The sequence below is a fragment of the Antedon bifida genome, chromosome 10 (genome assembly GCF_963402885.1).
Source record: "Antedon bifida chromosome 10, ecAntBifi1.1, whole genome shotgun sequence".
NCBI lineage: Eukaryota > Metazoa > Echinodermata > Crinoidea > Comatulida > Antedonidae > Antedon > Antedon bifida.
The window spans coordinates 2,978,017-2,995,654 of record NC_136235.1 but is presented as its reverse complement, the minus strand read 5'-3'; the positions used below and the strand labels follow the sequence as shown (position 1 = coordinate 2,995,654).

Sequence of the window (17,638 nt, the reverse complement as noted above, 5' to 3'; positions counted from 1 at the left end):
TTTTGATCATCATTCATTATAATCACTTTTCATTATGATCACCTTTCATTATGATCTCCTTTCACTATGGCCACCTTTCATTATGATCACCTTTCATTATGACCACCTTTCATTATGATCACCTTTCATTATGACCACTTTCATCATAATCACAGTTCATTATGGTTACCTTTCTTTATGATCACCAGCTTTCACTATAGCCACCTTTCATTATGATCACCTTTCATTTTGATCACCTTTCATTATGGCCACCTTTCATTATGATCACCTTTCATTATGATCACTTTTAATTATGAACACCTTTTCATTATGAACACCTTTCATTATGAACACCTTTCATTATGATCACCTTTCATTATGATCACCTTTCATTATGATCACCTTTCATTATGATCACCTTTCATTATGATCACCTTTCATTATGATCACCTTTCATATAATTATGTATGATCTTTATTTATTTATTCTTTATATTGAGTTGCCTCTTCAGTCTAAGACTGTTGCCTCCTCTGCCTTCAGTTCACATTTATCATGCAGTACACACCAATCGTCATGCAGTACACACCAATCGCCATGCAGTACACACCAATGGTCATGCAGTACACACCAATGGTCATGCAGTACACACCAATGGTCATGCAGTACACACCAATGGTCATGCAGTACACACCAAACATCATGCAGTACACACCAATCGTCATGCAGTTTACACCAAACATCATGCAGTACACACCAATCGTCATGCAGTACACACCAATCATCATGCAGTACACACCAATGGTCATGCAGTACACACCAATGGTCATGCAATACACACCAATCGCCATGCAGTACACACCAATGGTCATGCAGTACACACCAATGGTCATGCAGTACACACCAATCGTCATGCAGTACACACCAATCATCATGCAGTACACACCAATGGTCATGCAGTACACACCAATCGTCATGCAGTACACACCAATCTTCATGCAGTCAAATATTGCGTAAATTATACCGTCACCTATCGACAAAATCGAATATCACGTGACGTTTATTAGACGGCTGTAAAACTAAGACTATTTAACCTTCTTTTATGGAATTCAATAATTGCAATGGCCTCCTAGTCGCGCCTATGTCTCGCATAATAAATTATTGTATATATAAATAACAGAGCATTCACAGAGATGTGTAGCGGTTAAAATAAGTACAGTATGTCAAGCATAAAAGAAATCTTAGAGTCGATGGCCTTAGTTTTACAGCCGTCTAATAAACGTCACGTGATATTCGAATTTGTCGATAGGTGGCGGTATAAATTACGCAGTATTTGACTGCATGACGATTGGTGTGTACTGCATGACGATTGGTGTGTACTGCATGACGATTGGTGTGTACTGCATGACGATTGGTGTGTACTGCATGACGATTGGTGTGTACTGCATGACGATTGGTGTGTACTGCATGACCATTGGTGTGTACTGCATGACCATTGGTGTGTACTGCATGACGATTGGTGTGTACTGCATGATGATTGGTGTGTACTGAATGATGTTTGGTGTGTACTGAATGATGTTTGGTGTGTACTGCATGACGATTGGTGTGTACTGCATGACGATTGGTGTGTACTGCATGACGATTGGTGTGTACTGCATGATAAATGTGAACTGAAGGCAGAGGAGGCGTTCCATATACTGAATGATGTTTGGTGTGTACCGGACGATTGGTGTGTACTGCATGACGATTGGTGTGTACTGCGTGACGATTGGTGTGTACTGCATGACGATTGGTGTGTACTGCATGATAAATGTGAACTGAAGGCAGAGGAGGCGTTCCATACTCCAAGAGGGCCCAGTGTATTTTATGATGAGTGACGTGGCTGTGTGTGAACTAGTACACCGGGGTAACCCCATACTCGTTTCGAAAGATGTACTAGGTTATTTAAGTGCACATGAGCTAGATGTGTACATTGGACATATAGTTTAATAGTCCTTATCCGAGAAGACTTGTTCTACCACCAAAACCCTGGAGCGAGTGAGCCTCGAACCCTTGCCGATGTTATGGCTACGTATTACGGTCCCACTGTCTTAATAACCGCTCGGTCACTCACTCGCTCGAGCTATGTCATTTTCATTGATAATAACTATAATAATACAACAAACAGGTGCTTAATGATCACCTTTATATTCATCCTTTTCTGACAAGCTTTATGTTTTGTTTACACTTTATTTAACAGCAACAAATTGTGGCAAGCTATTGTTTCAAAGAAATGGCCAGAAGTTGAACGACTGTGTGCATCCAAACCACACCTTGTAAATACTATGTCAGACTGGGTAGGTTGTTTTATATCAAATGATTAGCCTAAAAAATGTTTTGATTTATACAAATGAAAAAATGTACGTTATTAGGAACAAGGCAATCAAGATTGCCTTGTTTGGATTCAACTTTCACGAATGTTTTGTATTATAACTCTTATGGCAGGCCTGTCTCTGCTGACCGTACATATAGAACGTTAAATAATGACAATTTGTGAAATGAATTCCGTGAATTAAAATTAAACTCTAATGAAATTTGATTTATATTGATGTATCAGTACAGCTAAAAATTACTGCAACGTAACCCACGCTCCAGCTTCGTGGCCACGCGTGGCTACGAGGTATAATTGTTTTTGATCACGATCCTACGAACTGCATTGTTTTTTGATCGCGATCCTACGAGAGGCATTGTTTTGCCACGCGTCTATTGTTATGTGTTGTTACAATGATTGAAAATACAGCAGTTACGCCCGATATTTTTTTATTTAGCTTAGCTAGCTAGGCCCAGAGTCTAGCGATTAATGTTTAAAAAAATCAACGAAGTACGACACATCCTATACGCTATTAAATTCGTACAGAGTACCAATCTAGCATGCCTAAAGCGTGGTTCCCACTAGCGACGCAACGCAAGGACGTAACGCAACGCAAGTGAATTGACCAATCACAAGCGATGGCTTATTCGCTTGTGATTGCTAACTGTCTATAACTTCGCTTGTCATTGGTTAAAACGCTTGCGTTGCGTTTACGTCCTTGCGTTACGTTCTAGTGGGAACCAAGCTTAATTACCTGTAGGCCTACCGTAAATGAAACCTATGAAATACGTCAGAATGTTGCCTTAGGTCTAAATGCAATAAAAATATTATACGGCCAAACTGTGACTTAATAGAATTAAACATCGTATCGCTATGTTTTAAATTCGACGACATATTATAATTAACAAGGACTAGTGCTGTTCCGCCGTACCACGCCGAGAATGTTAAAGAGTCGCTATCCAATCGAGTTTGAACAATACCATGAAAGCCCCAGTGGTCTAATGGTTAGGACATCTGCATATCAAGCAGGCGGTCCGAGTTCGAGTCTCGGTTGGGGGGACTTTTTCTCATTCTCGCAGATTTCCTCATCTTTATTGTTTCAAATTTATTAATTAAATGTCAGTATATCACCGGGCGGTTTAGAATTAATGTTCATTGCCTGATGAGTTTATAATTAACAAAATAGAAATGTTCTCACTACTAGGCCTAACTAACGTGCGGTGAACAAATGATTAGCCTTAAAAAATGTTTTAATTTATGCAAATGAAACATGTACGTTATTTGGAACAAAGCTATCAAGATTGCCTTGTTTGGATTCAACCTTCACGAATGTTTTGTATATAAATAGTATGGCAGGCCTCTCTGCTGACCGTACATGTAGAACGTTAAATAATGACACTTTTTGTCTAAATTCCGTGAATTAAAATTAAACTCCAATGAAATTTGATTTATATTGATGTATCAGTACAGCTAAAAATTACTGCAACGTAACCCACGTTCCAGCTTCGTGCCTCTTCGTGTTGTTTTTAATCGCGATCCTACGAACTGCATTGTTTTTTGATGCGATCCTACGAGAGGCATTGTTTTGCCACGCGTCTATTGTTATGTGTTGTTACAAAGTAAACAACATTGTTTATCAATGAATCAAAAGGGCAACAGTGATTGAAAATACAGCAGTTACGCCCGATATTTGTATTGCTAGCTAGGCCCAGAGTCTAGAGATTAATGTTTTAAAAAACGAAGTTAGTACCACACACCCTATGCTATTGAGTTCGTACAGAGTACCAATCTAGCATGCCATGCAGTATTATAGTACTATACTAGGCCTATATTAGGCCTACCGTAAATGAAACCTATAAAATACGTCAGAATGTTGCCTTAAATGCAATAAAAATATAGTATACGACGGCCACATTGTGAATTAATCAAATTAAACATCGTATCGCTATGTTTTAAATTCGACGACATATTATTATTAACAAAATAGAAATTTTCCCACTACTAGGCCTAACGGCACTCATGCGGCCGGTGAACCTCAGTGAAGTGGGCCACGGCCAACTTTGTTTCAACATGTTTGATTTGCGTTGTTTTTATCACATGTGATAATGAAATTCGCTCGACCACCGATGTTTCGCGTGTTTTTTTTCGCTCCCAGTCCGTGCACTCTTTAATGTGGGTCATAGGTTATTTGATTTTATTCAAAGAATATAATTATTATTTTAGCGGTGTTGGCTGATTCGTTCGTATAGGATAACATAATTACTTTTTACGCAATCGTAGTATTATTTTGTGATAATTTAACATGGAATATATTGATTTAAATCAATTTTTCTAGAGAAACTCTCGTACGACGAAATGAAACGAAGCATTTTTATCAATATTTAATATCAACAATCGCTAGGCTCTGGGCCTAGTCAACAAGGCCTGCCTGTCTCTGTAGCTAGGCAGGCCTACTCGGGCCTTGCTGTAAGGGGTAAAATTCGTCGATCCAAGGTGGGTTATTATATTGGCATTGCTCTCTTTTGATAGCTGGTAACAATGGTGTATATTCAAGACCTTCCATCGTAGGCATAGCAAAACAAAGCCGCTCGTATTATCGCGATCCAAAAACAATACCTTCCCGTCGTATCGCATGGGAACGCGTAGGAACGCGTGGCAACGCGATAAAAAAAAAAATACTTCGTGGAAGCGCGTGGGATCGCGATCAAAAGACAATACTTCGTGGGTTTGGCGATCATAAAACAATGCCCCACGCGTAGGCTAGGTTACGCGTGGGAACGAAGCAGTAATTAATAGCTGTACTGAAATAGTAATACATACTATAATTCTCAGTTGAGATATAATTAACTGTTATATTCCATACAATAATAATGATTTACACAATAGATAGGTAGGCATATGTATTATTAACATCAACATACAATATCATAATATCAAATATAAAACAATTTTTATTCACAACAGTACGCTTTTTTCTGAATGAAATATTTAAGAATAAGGAAAAAGAAAATTATAATTCAAAGGATATTCATAATTCAATAATGATGATGATAGTATATATTTTATGCATAATTATTTATTTTTAATGTCTCTCTTCAAAACAAATTAAAACCTGTACATAATCCATATACGCAATGAGTCACTTTAATGTAATACTATGTATGTTTTTTCTTGTTAGGATAATAAAACGTTATTAATGAGAGGTGTGTGGTTGTATGGTATTCCAGAAAACTTAGTAATTCAGCTGATTGCTCAAGCATCAGATGTTTGCCTGGAATACACCAACTCGTCATCTGTAAGGACAATCATATAGAAAAGTACACAACTATTGCGTATACATTGATTTACCTTGATCTTGGACATCCTCCTTAATCTTGCAAATCATATATGTTTAGTTCCCTTCGTTGTTGGGTCTTTTATTAATGGAAAAGAAGTAACATACTCTTTCCCAGTGTAGGTTGAACTTCAGAAACAGTAAAAATTCTGTCCTTCCTATCTACAGTGCACAGACCTGAAGACAGTTAATTAAAACAAATATGTTGAGTATCGTTATACGTTATGTTATTTTATATGTGACGATTGTTTTATGTAATTTTGTTGTTTGTTCACAGTGGTTATTTACTATCGTTCATTGCTTATCAGAAAGTGGGTACTCGATCGCATTGAAACATGTTTTAGAACGAAACAGACAACACGTGAATACAGTAGGAGAGGTGAGTAGAGTACACATTAATAAAACAATTTGCTTTAAAATACATTTAAAAGGTAGACGATCGACGTTCAATGCTATATGGTTATATAAGATAAGATAATGTGTTAATGTCATGGTCACAAACATATATTCTATGTAAATGCATTTCTATAAGCAAACCAACGTAATAATGTAAATCAGATTTCCTATTATTGTATGTAGTTTAAAGACTGCTTACACACTAGGACGATAACAATCGACGATAAAAAATGAACATAACCCTTTCCTTACATAAAACAAAGGAAACTAAGTTTTCATTCTAGAACTATAAAATAACCATTTATGATTGATCAAATGACGTCATGATCAATAAGAACAATAACATCGTTGTATCGGTACGATATTATTGCTCTTACTAATTAAGACGTCATTTGATTGGACATGATATATATCATTTTCATCAAAGACAGCATAAATGGTTATTTTATATACAGAATGAAAAATCTTCTTATTTCTTTTGTTTTATGTTTATCTTTTTATCGTCGACCGTTATCGTCCTAGTGTAAATGGACATTTAAGCGATTAAAACTGGATTAATTAAAAATGCAATCGTTTTCATGTACGCCTTCCACTCTTCCATCTACTCTCAACCGTTATAAGAGTTTTAAGAGTTCCACAATCGACTGTACAACACCGATGTATCTGATTAATCTCTGCCCGTACCTACAATAGAGACTTTGTACCGAAAAGATTAAAATTATAGGGGTATGTTTTCTTGCGAATAGTTATAGAACACGTTATTGACATTGATTTACTTACTATTTAATTACAGATATTTAACGATACACCATTGCATGTTTGTCTCTATTCATCGTATTAAACGTACAAGTACGTTGTATCGGTACGATATTATTGCTCTTACTAATCATGACGTCAATAGATTGGACATGAGCAATATTATTTTCGTCAAAGACAGCATAAATGGTTATTTTATATACAGAATGAAAAATCTTCTAATTTCTTTTGTTTACGTTTATCTTTTTATCGTCGATCGTCATCGTTCTAGTGTAAATTGACCTTTAGGCAATTGGATTAAATAAAAATGCAATCGTTTTCATGTACGCCTTCCTCTCTTCCATCTACTCTCAACCCTTATAAGAGTGTTATTGATCCCTAACTGTTCCACAATCCACTGTACAACACCAATGTATCAGATTAATCTCTGCCCGTACGTACAATAGAGAACTAGTGCCGAAAATATTAAAATTATAGGGCTATGTTTTCTTGTGAATAGTAATAGAACACGTTATTGACATTGATTAACTTACTATTTTGCTATTTAATTACAGCTTGGCTACACACCATTGCATATTTGTCTCGATTCACGGGCTTTAACTTACAAGCAACATCATGATACTGCCATCTGCCTGATGACGTATGGAGCATCGTGTTCAATTAGATCATACTATGTAATCATCAATATTATATAATTATAATAAATTAATGATTTTTTTTTTTATTTAATGATTACAGTAGATTGCATAATTTAAATGTTGTATTTAAATGTTGTGATAAAACAGTAGCTATTAAAAAATTAATAAAAACGATCAGTTGGTAAATTTAAATAAATAAATTTAGTATTGCAGCCACAAAATACTACAATGTAGATAATTTTTCAAAACTATCAAATATTGAAACTATTAGAAAAAGTATTTATTAATAATGTAGATAAAATAAATAAATAATACTTAAAGTTATTAATTTACGTGATGGGCGGTCACTCTTAGTATAGTATTTCTATACCTCTATGCAGTAGTTAAGTATTGTTTACAAGGAAATAATATAAAAAGGTCATCAAGTAGTACATAATGTTGCTTTTCAATATTACCATTAGAAAAAATGTCCAAAAATGATCATACCCAAAATATACAAGACCATATACGTGAATTAAAATGTAAGTCTGTCATAGTAGCACGTTTTGCACATTAATATAAAAAGTGGTCTGTATTTTCTACTTTATGATTGTTAGGCTTACATAATTTGCAGAAACCAAACTGTGTATTCCTATTAAATTGAATCGGTCTTATATTTATAAGTATTACTGTATGCTATTAATTAACACTATTTGGTGTTTTAACTATTATAAGTAGGCTAGCCCTATAACGAATAATTTATTTTACTTGATTGATTACTTTAATTGATTACAAAATAGTTTTGTAAACATGTTTGCATTTATTATTTGTTTAGGGTAACAAAACACCGATTGATCTGTATAATGAAAATGAGTGTTCAAAGTATGATGAAAAAACTAAAAATGAAAAGAAAGGAGAGCTCATACAATTTATGGAAGGCAAGTAGATTTTTTACACCTGACATTGTTATGTATTGTTAATTTACGGTATTGTTGGAAAATATAAAGTAGGTGTGTGAATACATGAGGTTCAATGAAACGTAACAAACAAAGCATAATCTTATAATGCAATCCATTTTATCATTATTTTACCGAATCTCAATTTTTAATATTGAATATCAATGTTTATATCGTTTTAGCTCTGTAATATAAATTTTCTCTGTATACTTATTTGTTTTATCATATTTAGATTTCAACAAAATATCAAAATATTTTCTATTATCTTTTAACCTCAGACTGTGTAATATCACTTAAATATTCATTGATAGATAGATAGATAGATAGACAGATATAACCTTTATCGTATTGTTTATCATTGCAATAAAAGTGGGCTGCTCCCACAAAAGAGAAAAACAAGCGTAACTGTCCATGATAGGTTTGTTATTACCTATTAAACCGATGGTAATTCAAATCCTGTTGAAACGTTTACTGAATCATGAAAACTTCAAGATAAGCTGGTTTATCAATGTGGTATTGTGCCATTTTGCTGGAAAAAATAAGAATTAAAACGTTTTTAAACTTGAAAAGTTCTATACAATTAAAAAATCTGGATCCAAAAACGACACTAAATAACTACAGTCATTGAATCATAGCAAACAACAAGATAAGTTGTTAGTGATGATATGGATAGTATAATGACGTGCTTGAGGCATTTATTTATTACTGATTATTCTATGTTTGATTCTAAGCTTTAACATGATTTAAAGACGCATCCTAATAAATTAAACATTTGATATACAATTGCTAATTCTTACATAGTAATCATACCACTGGTCCAAATGCTTACAGTCTGAACAATTAATTTAATATAACAGTTTGTTATTTCCGGAAAAATGATCTTTTACTTTTATAATATAAATGCATCACCAATAATTTATTATCAATATTTGTGTCTTAGAGAGTCCAGTTCCAGCTGAAATAATAGCAAGAGGTAAGGAAGCAACTGCAGTTTTCAAAGAGGCTCTAGAAAATGGTACAGTTACAATAGTCAATTCAAGAAGTATGTTCCTTGGGAAAGAAGGAGCTGGCAAAACAAGTTGCGTGAAAGCTATTCTTGGAAAAAGGTATGTTTGTTTATGATATGTATAGATTATTCTACTGAATAGGTAAAATATGTTAATAATTCAGAATTTATTGCGTATAGAATCATTCTTTCAATCGTTAATAGTACTGATTTTATAGCGAATTTTAATCCAAGATCTAACATAAGAACAAGTTAGTAATTTTAGTGAATTATGTGTAAGACAATTGAAAGCCTATACTTGAGTTTCATAGTATAGACATGTACCAAAAATGTCTCTAAACTGTTTAACAGGATTCTACTTTGTCAAGATCACTCGCGGTAATTTTGGATTCTGGCTAATCAACGACATGATTGATGTGACGTCATCTATCAATAACTTTTTTGTGTTAGTCCGTCGAGTCCAAGAAGACAATAAATAGGCTACCAGTGCCGTAGCAGGCTTAGCCTAGTATTGGAGCTTCTTATTATTCATACAAACAAATACGACGTGAATGATTGTTTGCATAAAAATAAGACATTAGGCCTATTAGGCAACACGTCCCTCTAAAATATAGGTCTGTGTGTGGTAGGCTACTGCTCTAGGCATACTGAGTCATATTATTCTAGTCCGGGCCGTGTTAGCAACATGCAGTAGCCTCGAGGCCTACAAGCACCTACTTTCCCCCACACCGCTCACGAATTCCGCGCGCTGTGTAAATGGGACAACCTACGCGGTTTTCCGCTTACCATACCACTTACCGTTTACCTCTCGTCTGTGTAAATTGGCCTTGCCATTGTAAAGCACACAGTCAACATGCTTGACACAGTTAATTTCAATAATAATTACGTAAACATTATATTATGACTGTTTAGTAATGTTTATTATCGTTTAGATTCGATCCCAAGGAAAAGTCTACCGACGGAATAGTTGTCGCAAACACACTGGTTGAAGCGTCAGGGGACGATTACCAAAAGTGGCAGGAACACAATATTGACGGTATTGAAAAAGTATATTGTTATTGTAAAACAACAGCTTCTTGGTTGGTTATTTTCAAAATTAGTTCTTTATTGCGAACTAGAACTAATGAAACAGATTTGTCCAAAATTATTCATTACTACTATATAGCATGACATTGCATCGATGGAAGACCATTATCAGAATGTATTGGTGGCTTTAACATATACTGTATACATACAAAACACATACATATTTCGGTAGTCATATCTCTTTCAGTGTGAGGAATTAATGGTACACAAACAAAATATACCGATTACCACCTGGAATAATATAATGATAATGGTAAAATACTATACCATCTAAAATGTACCAAGCTTGAATAAACATCAATGAAGTGGAAAAGATTGAGTAAAACAAGGGATTTAATTGACTAACCGTAGATTGGTATTATAAACCTGATTGTTGAAAGAAGGTTCCTCCTTGATATTACGTTGTTGTAATGTAACGTTATTATGTATTTTATAGTAATTCAATTATCGAATGAGATACGAGAAGAAGCAGTGACAGACTATGTGGCAAAGCAATTACTACAGAGACAAACTAGCACACCTTCGACATCAACCAGCGAAATTGATCAGATAGAGAAACCGACTGAAGTTATGGTACTTTTTTTCTTCTACTACAAATTATTAGAGTATTATTTGTGGAAGAATTACACGAAATTTTAACTTATCTTTTTTTGATTATTCGTAGGATGTTTTAAAAGAAGATACAAAGGAATTGAATCTAGATGAAAATGGTATAATTATTATTGTCAGTTTTATCTTTTTATTACGATCAAAATTATCATGTATTGTTGAACAATTTGTTAGCTGTACTAGTATTATTATTATCATTTGTATTTTTAATGATCAAATAGAAATAAACAAATAATGTTGTATTTGCCTTAGATGACAGAGGAAATACACTGGAAAAGAAGTTACCTGAACAATTTCACAAATTACTTGTTAATAAAATCAGTGATGAACTTGACACTAAGGCAAACACCGGTGGGACAGTTGGTGTGCTTGGTAAATTCATTCATTGGGCATTCGGAGACAAGCAGCAGACATCAAGCCGAACTACTAACCCTCAGAATATTAGTAGCATTTGGGATTATGCAGGGCAGATGACATATTATATAACACACCGAGTGAGTAGCATACAATACATGGTCAAAGTTTTAATAATATTTAATCTTTTGTATGATTTATCTTTTAGGCATATAGATAACAAGTTTAGGTCGAAGGTAGAAGCGGGAGGTATCAGTGTTATTTGTGTGGTTTTCCGTTCAATTACTTTATTACAGTAAACTTTATTCCGTTTAGTTGTTCCTGACAGGAGGCGTTACGTACATTGTAGTGTTCAGTGCAGTAGATGAACTCCATGAGATGGTAAAAATAAGGGATGTAAATCAAAGTACAAACAAGAAGAAAGCTCCAACAGATTGTGTAAATTTATATATTATGATTTGTCTTATTTTGAATTATAAGGGAAAGTTGTTACTCCAAGCCATTGTTCCCCAGTTAGTCGGTTGACAGCTTATCAAGCCGAAGTTTCCTCTTCTTACCGTTTCAAAAGTAATTATAAATTAAGTTGCGGTAATATAATAACTGGCTGTTTAGAATGTCTTGTGCCTGTAAAGTATAGTTACTGTACAGTTATTTATTGTTTTCAGGGATTTTGGGGAATGACGAATTTGGGAATGACTGTTTTCTGGATAAGGTCTATTTATGAATACGCCGTTGTGCGATATGGTACGCCTAGCATAGAGAGAAGCTTAAACGGTGTAGTTTTACCGCCCATTATACTAGTCGCTACTCACAAAGACGAAGTTAAAGGAAGAAACAAAGCTGAGAAAATTGCCAAGGTAAGTGACGTAGGCTTGATAACATTTATTTAAAAGATAAGTTATTTATATTTAGATTTGATAGGATTAGCTTTTTTACCTTCACTTTCTCTACCCTAAAAGAGAGAGCAGTGAAAATAATAAGAATACGAGAATACTATTAAAAGATCACCAAAAGATAATGCCGGTTTCAAATACATTTCACACAAATGGACGCAATATATTTTTAGAATCAACGCTGTAATGAATTTTAATTCGCAACATAATATTTCTATCAATAACACATTTAATAATGGTGCCATCAATATGAAGAAAATGTATTCTCTCATCGACTATATTGTACTGTCTATGTGAGTACATGTTTAATTATGTTTGATATTACAGATTGAGGCTATGGGTCAAGAAATACTTGAAGCTATCAAAGACACACCGTACGAAAAACATGTAGATCCTGAGATATACATGGTAGATAGCAAATCTCGTAGAGGAATTGAGAAACTCAAAAAAAGAATTGGAGTTTTCATGAATGAAATGAAAAGAAAGATTCCAATCAAGTGGGTTGATTTCCAGACCAAGATACAAGAACTTGGTAAAACAAAGCTGTTGTTGTCCTTAAATGAGGTAAATTGTAATTTAAAGTTAAATAATGCCAATGTTTTTCTTTCAATCAAAGATTTTAGTAATTTAATATCGGGAAAAATGTAGGCGTAATTACTGCTGATAAAAATAACCACCTTGAAGGAAAATATTATTGTGACACTGAAAAAAGATTCAAATTGTTTATATTTATGACCCGGAAGTGTGACAAATTGTCTCCTTCACTTCTAAAAAAATGCGAATGCAATTTAGTCCTCTATATGCCGTTCATTCCTGTTACACAGTGGTCAACGCGTAACACGAGACGTATAGGCTGTTTAGTTGACTGCGCGTTCGAAAATCAATATGTAGGCCCTAGTTTATGTATCAAAAATAATTTATTGAAAGTGCTCTATTACCTCCTTCTTCTAGATAACCAAAATCGCAAATGAATGTGAAATTGCTGATGCAGAACTGACTATGGCTTTGGACTACCTGAATGACACAGGGAATATTCTGTACTCTAAGAATGAAGAGAAATTAAAGCACGTAGTGCTAATAAATTTACAAACGATGGTTGAAATGGTGACAGAAATATTCACTGACAAAATACCAGACAGCATCGGAAAAGTAAGTTGACATCTTGCCCACCTTGATTAGAATGAGATGTGATATATAAAATAATGGAATTATTGTAATTCGAACATTAAAAAGCATTTTATTGTTTTGACATCTCTATTACTGCCTAACTTCTGCTTCTGAAAAAGTGTGTTAGAAATAAAGTGATTGTTTGGCATAAACACGAATCCAAAAAATAGTAGCTGTGATCAAAATAAAATGAACTAATGCTAGTATGTACTGTATGTCTATTACAGGCAATTGATACATGTGTTTTTATGATTCATAGTTATCTATTAATTTTTGAAATATGTTGTTTTCTATAGTGGTCTAGGTTAAATCAATTATGGAAAAGATTTAGTGTCGAGGGAATACTGGAAGAGGAATTAGTACGTCATTTATGGCGGAAACTGATTGAATTAGATGAAAGCTACTTGGATATCTTCTTAGATGTATTGAAGATGTTTCAACTTGTATTCGAAACGCAAACTGTGACGGTGAGCTTTTGTTGCTTCTTAACCATTTATGAATTTACACTGGGGGTTATAAATAAAACATCAACAAAGTAAATAGCCAGTTTAAATTGTTTTCAATATGGACACTTCTAATTCTTACTGACATTCTGCAATTTCTACGACATTTTAGTCAAAAAAATTATCTTACAATAGGCCTCAATGGCGGGAAGCAACGGGAGACATATTTTTGAGTGAATAAAAAGTAGTGAACAAAATCTATTTTATAGGAAGAGGAACGAGAAAATGACAGCGACCGAGTGTTCCTGGTTCCTTCCCGGATACAAATTAAAGACGATGCATTGGAAGTAGAGGAAGATTCGAGTAACATGGTGTCGATCTATTTGACTACCCCAAAACCTATGGACTTTCTTCCTGACGCCGTCTACCACATGCTGATTGTTGAGTTCTTACACCTCTCGAAGATTAAAGGACGGAAAAGTGATGATTTTCAATTGTACCAAAATCGTAGTGATTTTGGATTTGATAATCACGTTGTCAGTTTTGGTGCTGTTGAACCTAAAGAGGATGACAAGCAAAGAAAACGACAAGTTAACGCATTGAAGGTGCGTATTTATTTTTGGCTACCATCACCACACCAAAGTTCTAAGTCCAAATCTGAGCACATCATTCACATTTAGTCCTACGTACATAGAATGTTTCTATTTGTTAACACACACTAAACAGAAATCATTTGCAAATTGCATGATGTAGGTTAGTGCAGCTTCAGCTGGTGGTTAACGTGCTTTCTTTTTAAGTTTCTGCCTCAACCTAATAGGAAAAAAATAATGCTCCCGCGATAAGCCTCAATTAAGCCCGATATATTTTTACTCATCCTGTAATTGGCAAGATGGGCATAATATTAACACAATCGATGGCAAAGACACACATACAAACTACTGTAAATTGTGTAAGATGTTACAATTGCTCAGGCTTAGCAGTCCCATTTGATCATTGGCAGCCAGGCATATTAGCAATCATTAGCAATGTGTCTGTCAATTGTTAACACTATACCTCGTTCTTTTGCACTCCGCGAATGCGCCGCAGTTTAACATATTGCCTTGTTACTGTTACAAAAGTAAGCCTACCTATGAAAGTAATAGAGTCCAGTATTATTTATCTCTTCTAACCATTTGTTTCTATCAGTAAATCACATTTATAATATCGAAAATTCCATAATTTATTCTTTTAAAACAAACTATTTATGTATAATTTATTTCGTCTAACTACGAACATTTTATGAACTTTCTAATTTATAAATATAGCAAATTTTAAACGTGAATAATAACAACAATAATTCATGATGATTGACTATTGTGTTTTTCAACAGTTTCAAATAACACGCAGAGATGAAATTAGCAAAGATGAGAGAGGTACTACCAGGCTGATAGATAGACCACAACCAGCTTTTTGCAAAGAGGTAAGGCAAGCCAAACCTACATCGTTCTATGTATGATGATGTACATGATGTTGACCTAATTAAGATTGAAATTGAAATAATTTGTCATATTTCGCACTATGAGAAATAGAAATTCTAAATGATATACAACATCGGTAATACAAATAAACATTTATATTATCACGTAGGTTTTAGACTTTCTACAGAAGCATTTGGAATCCAAGTGTACAGTCGGCTACAAACTGTCCGTGCTCTGCATAGCGTGTGAATCTTCCAAGCTACATTTCCATGATCTACAACGATGTTTAGACAACCCGACTGTTCCATGTGGAAAAAACGCAATGGTTACACAAGGCTTCAGAAAACTGTTTTTAACAGGTGATTATCAAAAAAAATGTACAATTATTCGGCTTTTTATGTAACGAATTTTACGTCCACCTTATGTAATATTAATGCTTATTTTGAATGGAACAATATTTTTTTAGGTACAGAACGGCCCGACGCAGAACCATTTACACAGTCGAGTCAAAACCCAGGTAATTTACAATGACTTTTTTAATAATAAAAATTAGCCATCGTCAATATCAAAAGTGAATTCGGCCTATAAACAACTTAATAAATATATGTGTTTATATAATACAGGATCATTCGAAACAGAATTTCAGCAAATGCTGGTAAATACGTCAGACTGGTATGATGAATACGGTTCACTTGACCAGCTGAAGATGTTGTGCAAAGACCTGATACGACCTTTCAACGATCTACAGAAGGCTAAAAGCACAATGGAGGTGTTTAAGTTAATGCAATCCGCCGGTTATCTTACTGCTACTAACTTTGAAGTTGTCATCGACGTAATCAATGTCACTGGTAAACAGGGTGTTCTGGAGGAAAACAAACTGCTGAAGGACACTTACGAAAAAGCCGACGATCAGGTAAAATCGTTCACACCGTATCGACAAAAACTGATTAACTTCGGTAACAAACTTTCAGAAGGCAATGTAACAACACTGGTTAACCTAGAGAAGGTTTCCAAGAAATACAACGGCAATCAGTGGACTGTGATATTGGATCTTGAACAAAGGGGTATCCTAAATAAACACAAATTGGAACCATTTATCGAAAAGTTGAAGAAGAATGAGTTAACATTAGCCGCTGAAGAATTAGAAGATAGTGACGAGTGTTAATTGTGTGAATACAAAATGGTTTACCGGTACCTAAATATAGGAAAGTCTTAAGATATGTTAGTACATAGACTGTACCATGTGGTTTCTGTTCTGATTTAAGTAGCAAGGTTTTAGACAAAATTATTTAAATTTAATTTAGAAATATATGATAGTTGCTCGCTTGATACAGGCTAGGTAAAGAATAATGTGTAGAATATACATCTAGCCTAATGACTTGGTTGCTGACTTACTGGCTTTACGCTGAGTAGTCTTCTGACTGCTCCGCTGGGCTGCTTTGTTTCATGATGTAGAAGTCTCAATCCAATAATCAAAGGCAGATTTCACAAGGAATATTGGTACACCTCAGAGAGACAGGTTAAGCCCATTATTATTTGTCACCTACCTACTATTAACTCAGTGTAATATCTTGATGACATTGATTTCACCTCTCGACATCAACTAGCGCAGCATCGATGACATCGAACGGCTTCTCGCTAAATTCAATTTTGTTGTCAACAAAGATAAAAACCAAATTCACCTGTATCAGGAGACAGACAGCAGAGTCCGAACGAGAATGGCGGCAGGTAAAGCAAGTTGGCTTTTTTTATTGGGAAGAAAGATAAGAAGCTGTCAGCAGAACCCTTCAGAAAACTAAACTAAACTAATTAAAATGTTAAGGGAAAAAATATGAAACCGATCTTACTCTATAACTGGGAAGTTTGGTCCAACTAAGATTGACGTAACAAAGCACACCTTTCAGTTTGCATAAACACACTGTATAATTGTCATTAATATTAGTAGTAAACTTGATGGATGGCAATGGATGGCAATGTAATTATGGTTTGATATACAACATTTTAGTGGTGGATAATTTAAGGTGTGTCGTTAAAGGTAATGTTAATGGTAATTAGTTTTTGACTATATTTTTTTTTTAATTTTTTGCATAAATAGTATAATCATCGATACATTGGCATTATGTTTTATTTAGAAATGTATGACAAGTAATTACTTTGATTCAGCATGTTGGGGATTGGTCATTTAAAGTTTGTTTTTATAGGTAATGCGATACTATGTGTAGTATATTAGCTTATTTT

General features: G+C 34.4%; 1 protein-coding gene across 1 annotated transcript; it reads left to right on the top strand.

Annotated features, from left to right (window-relative positions):
* Positions 1-3,596: 3,596 nt before the first annotated feature.
* LOC144854565 (uncharacterized) lies at positions 3,597-16,565 on the top strand. Its single transcript, XM_078712508.1, has 20 exons — positions 3,597-3,662; positions 5,505-5,621; positions 5,938-6,039; positions 7,367-7,486; positions 8,265-8,367; positions 9,326-9,491; positions 10,324-10,427; positions 10,914-11,050; positions 11,142-11,187; positions 11,339-11,580; positions 11,756-11,878; positions 12,106-12,297; positions 12,661-12,897; positions 13,285-13,482; positions 13,797-13,967; positions 14,213-14,548; positions 15,313-15,402; positions 15,570-15,759; positions 15,867-15,917; positions 16,024-16,565. The coding sequence occupies exons 1-20, from the start codon at positions 3,597-3,599 to the stop codon at positions 16,563-16,565; spliced, it is 3,333 nt and encodes a 1,110-aa protein (XP_078568634.1).
* Positions 16,566-17,638: the final 1,073 nt, after the last annotated feature.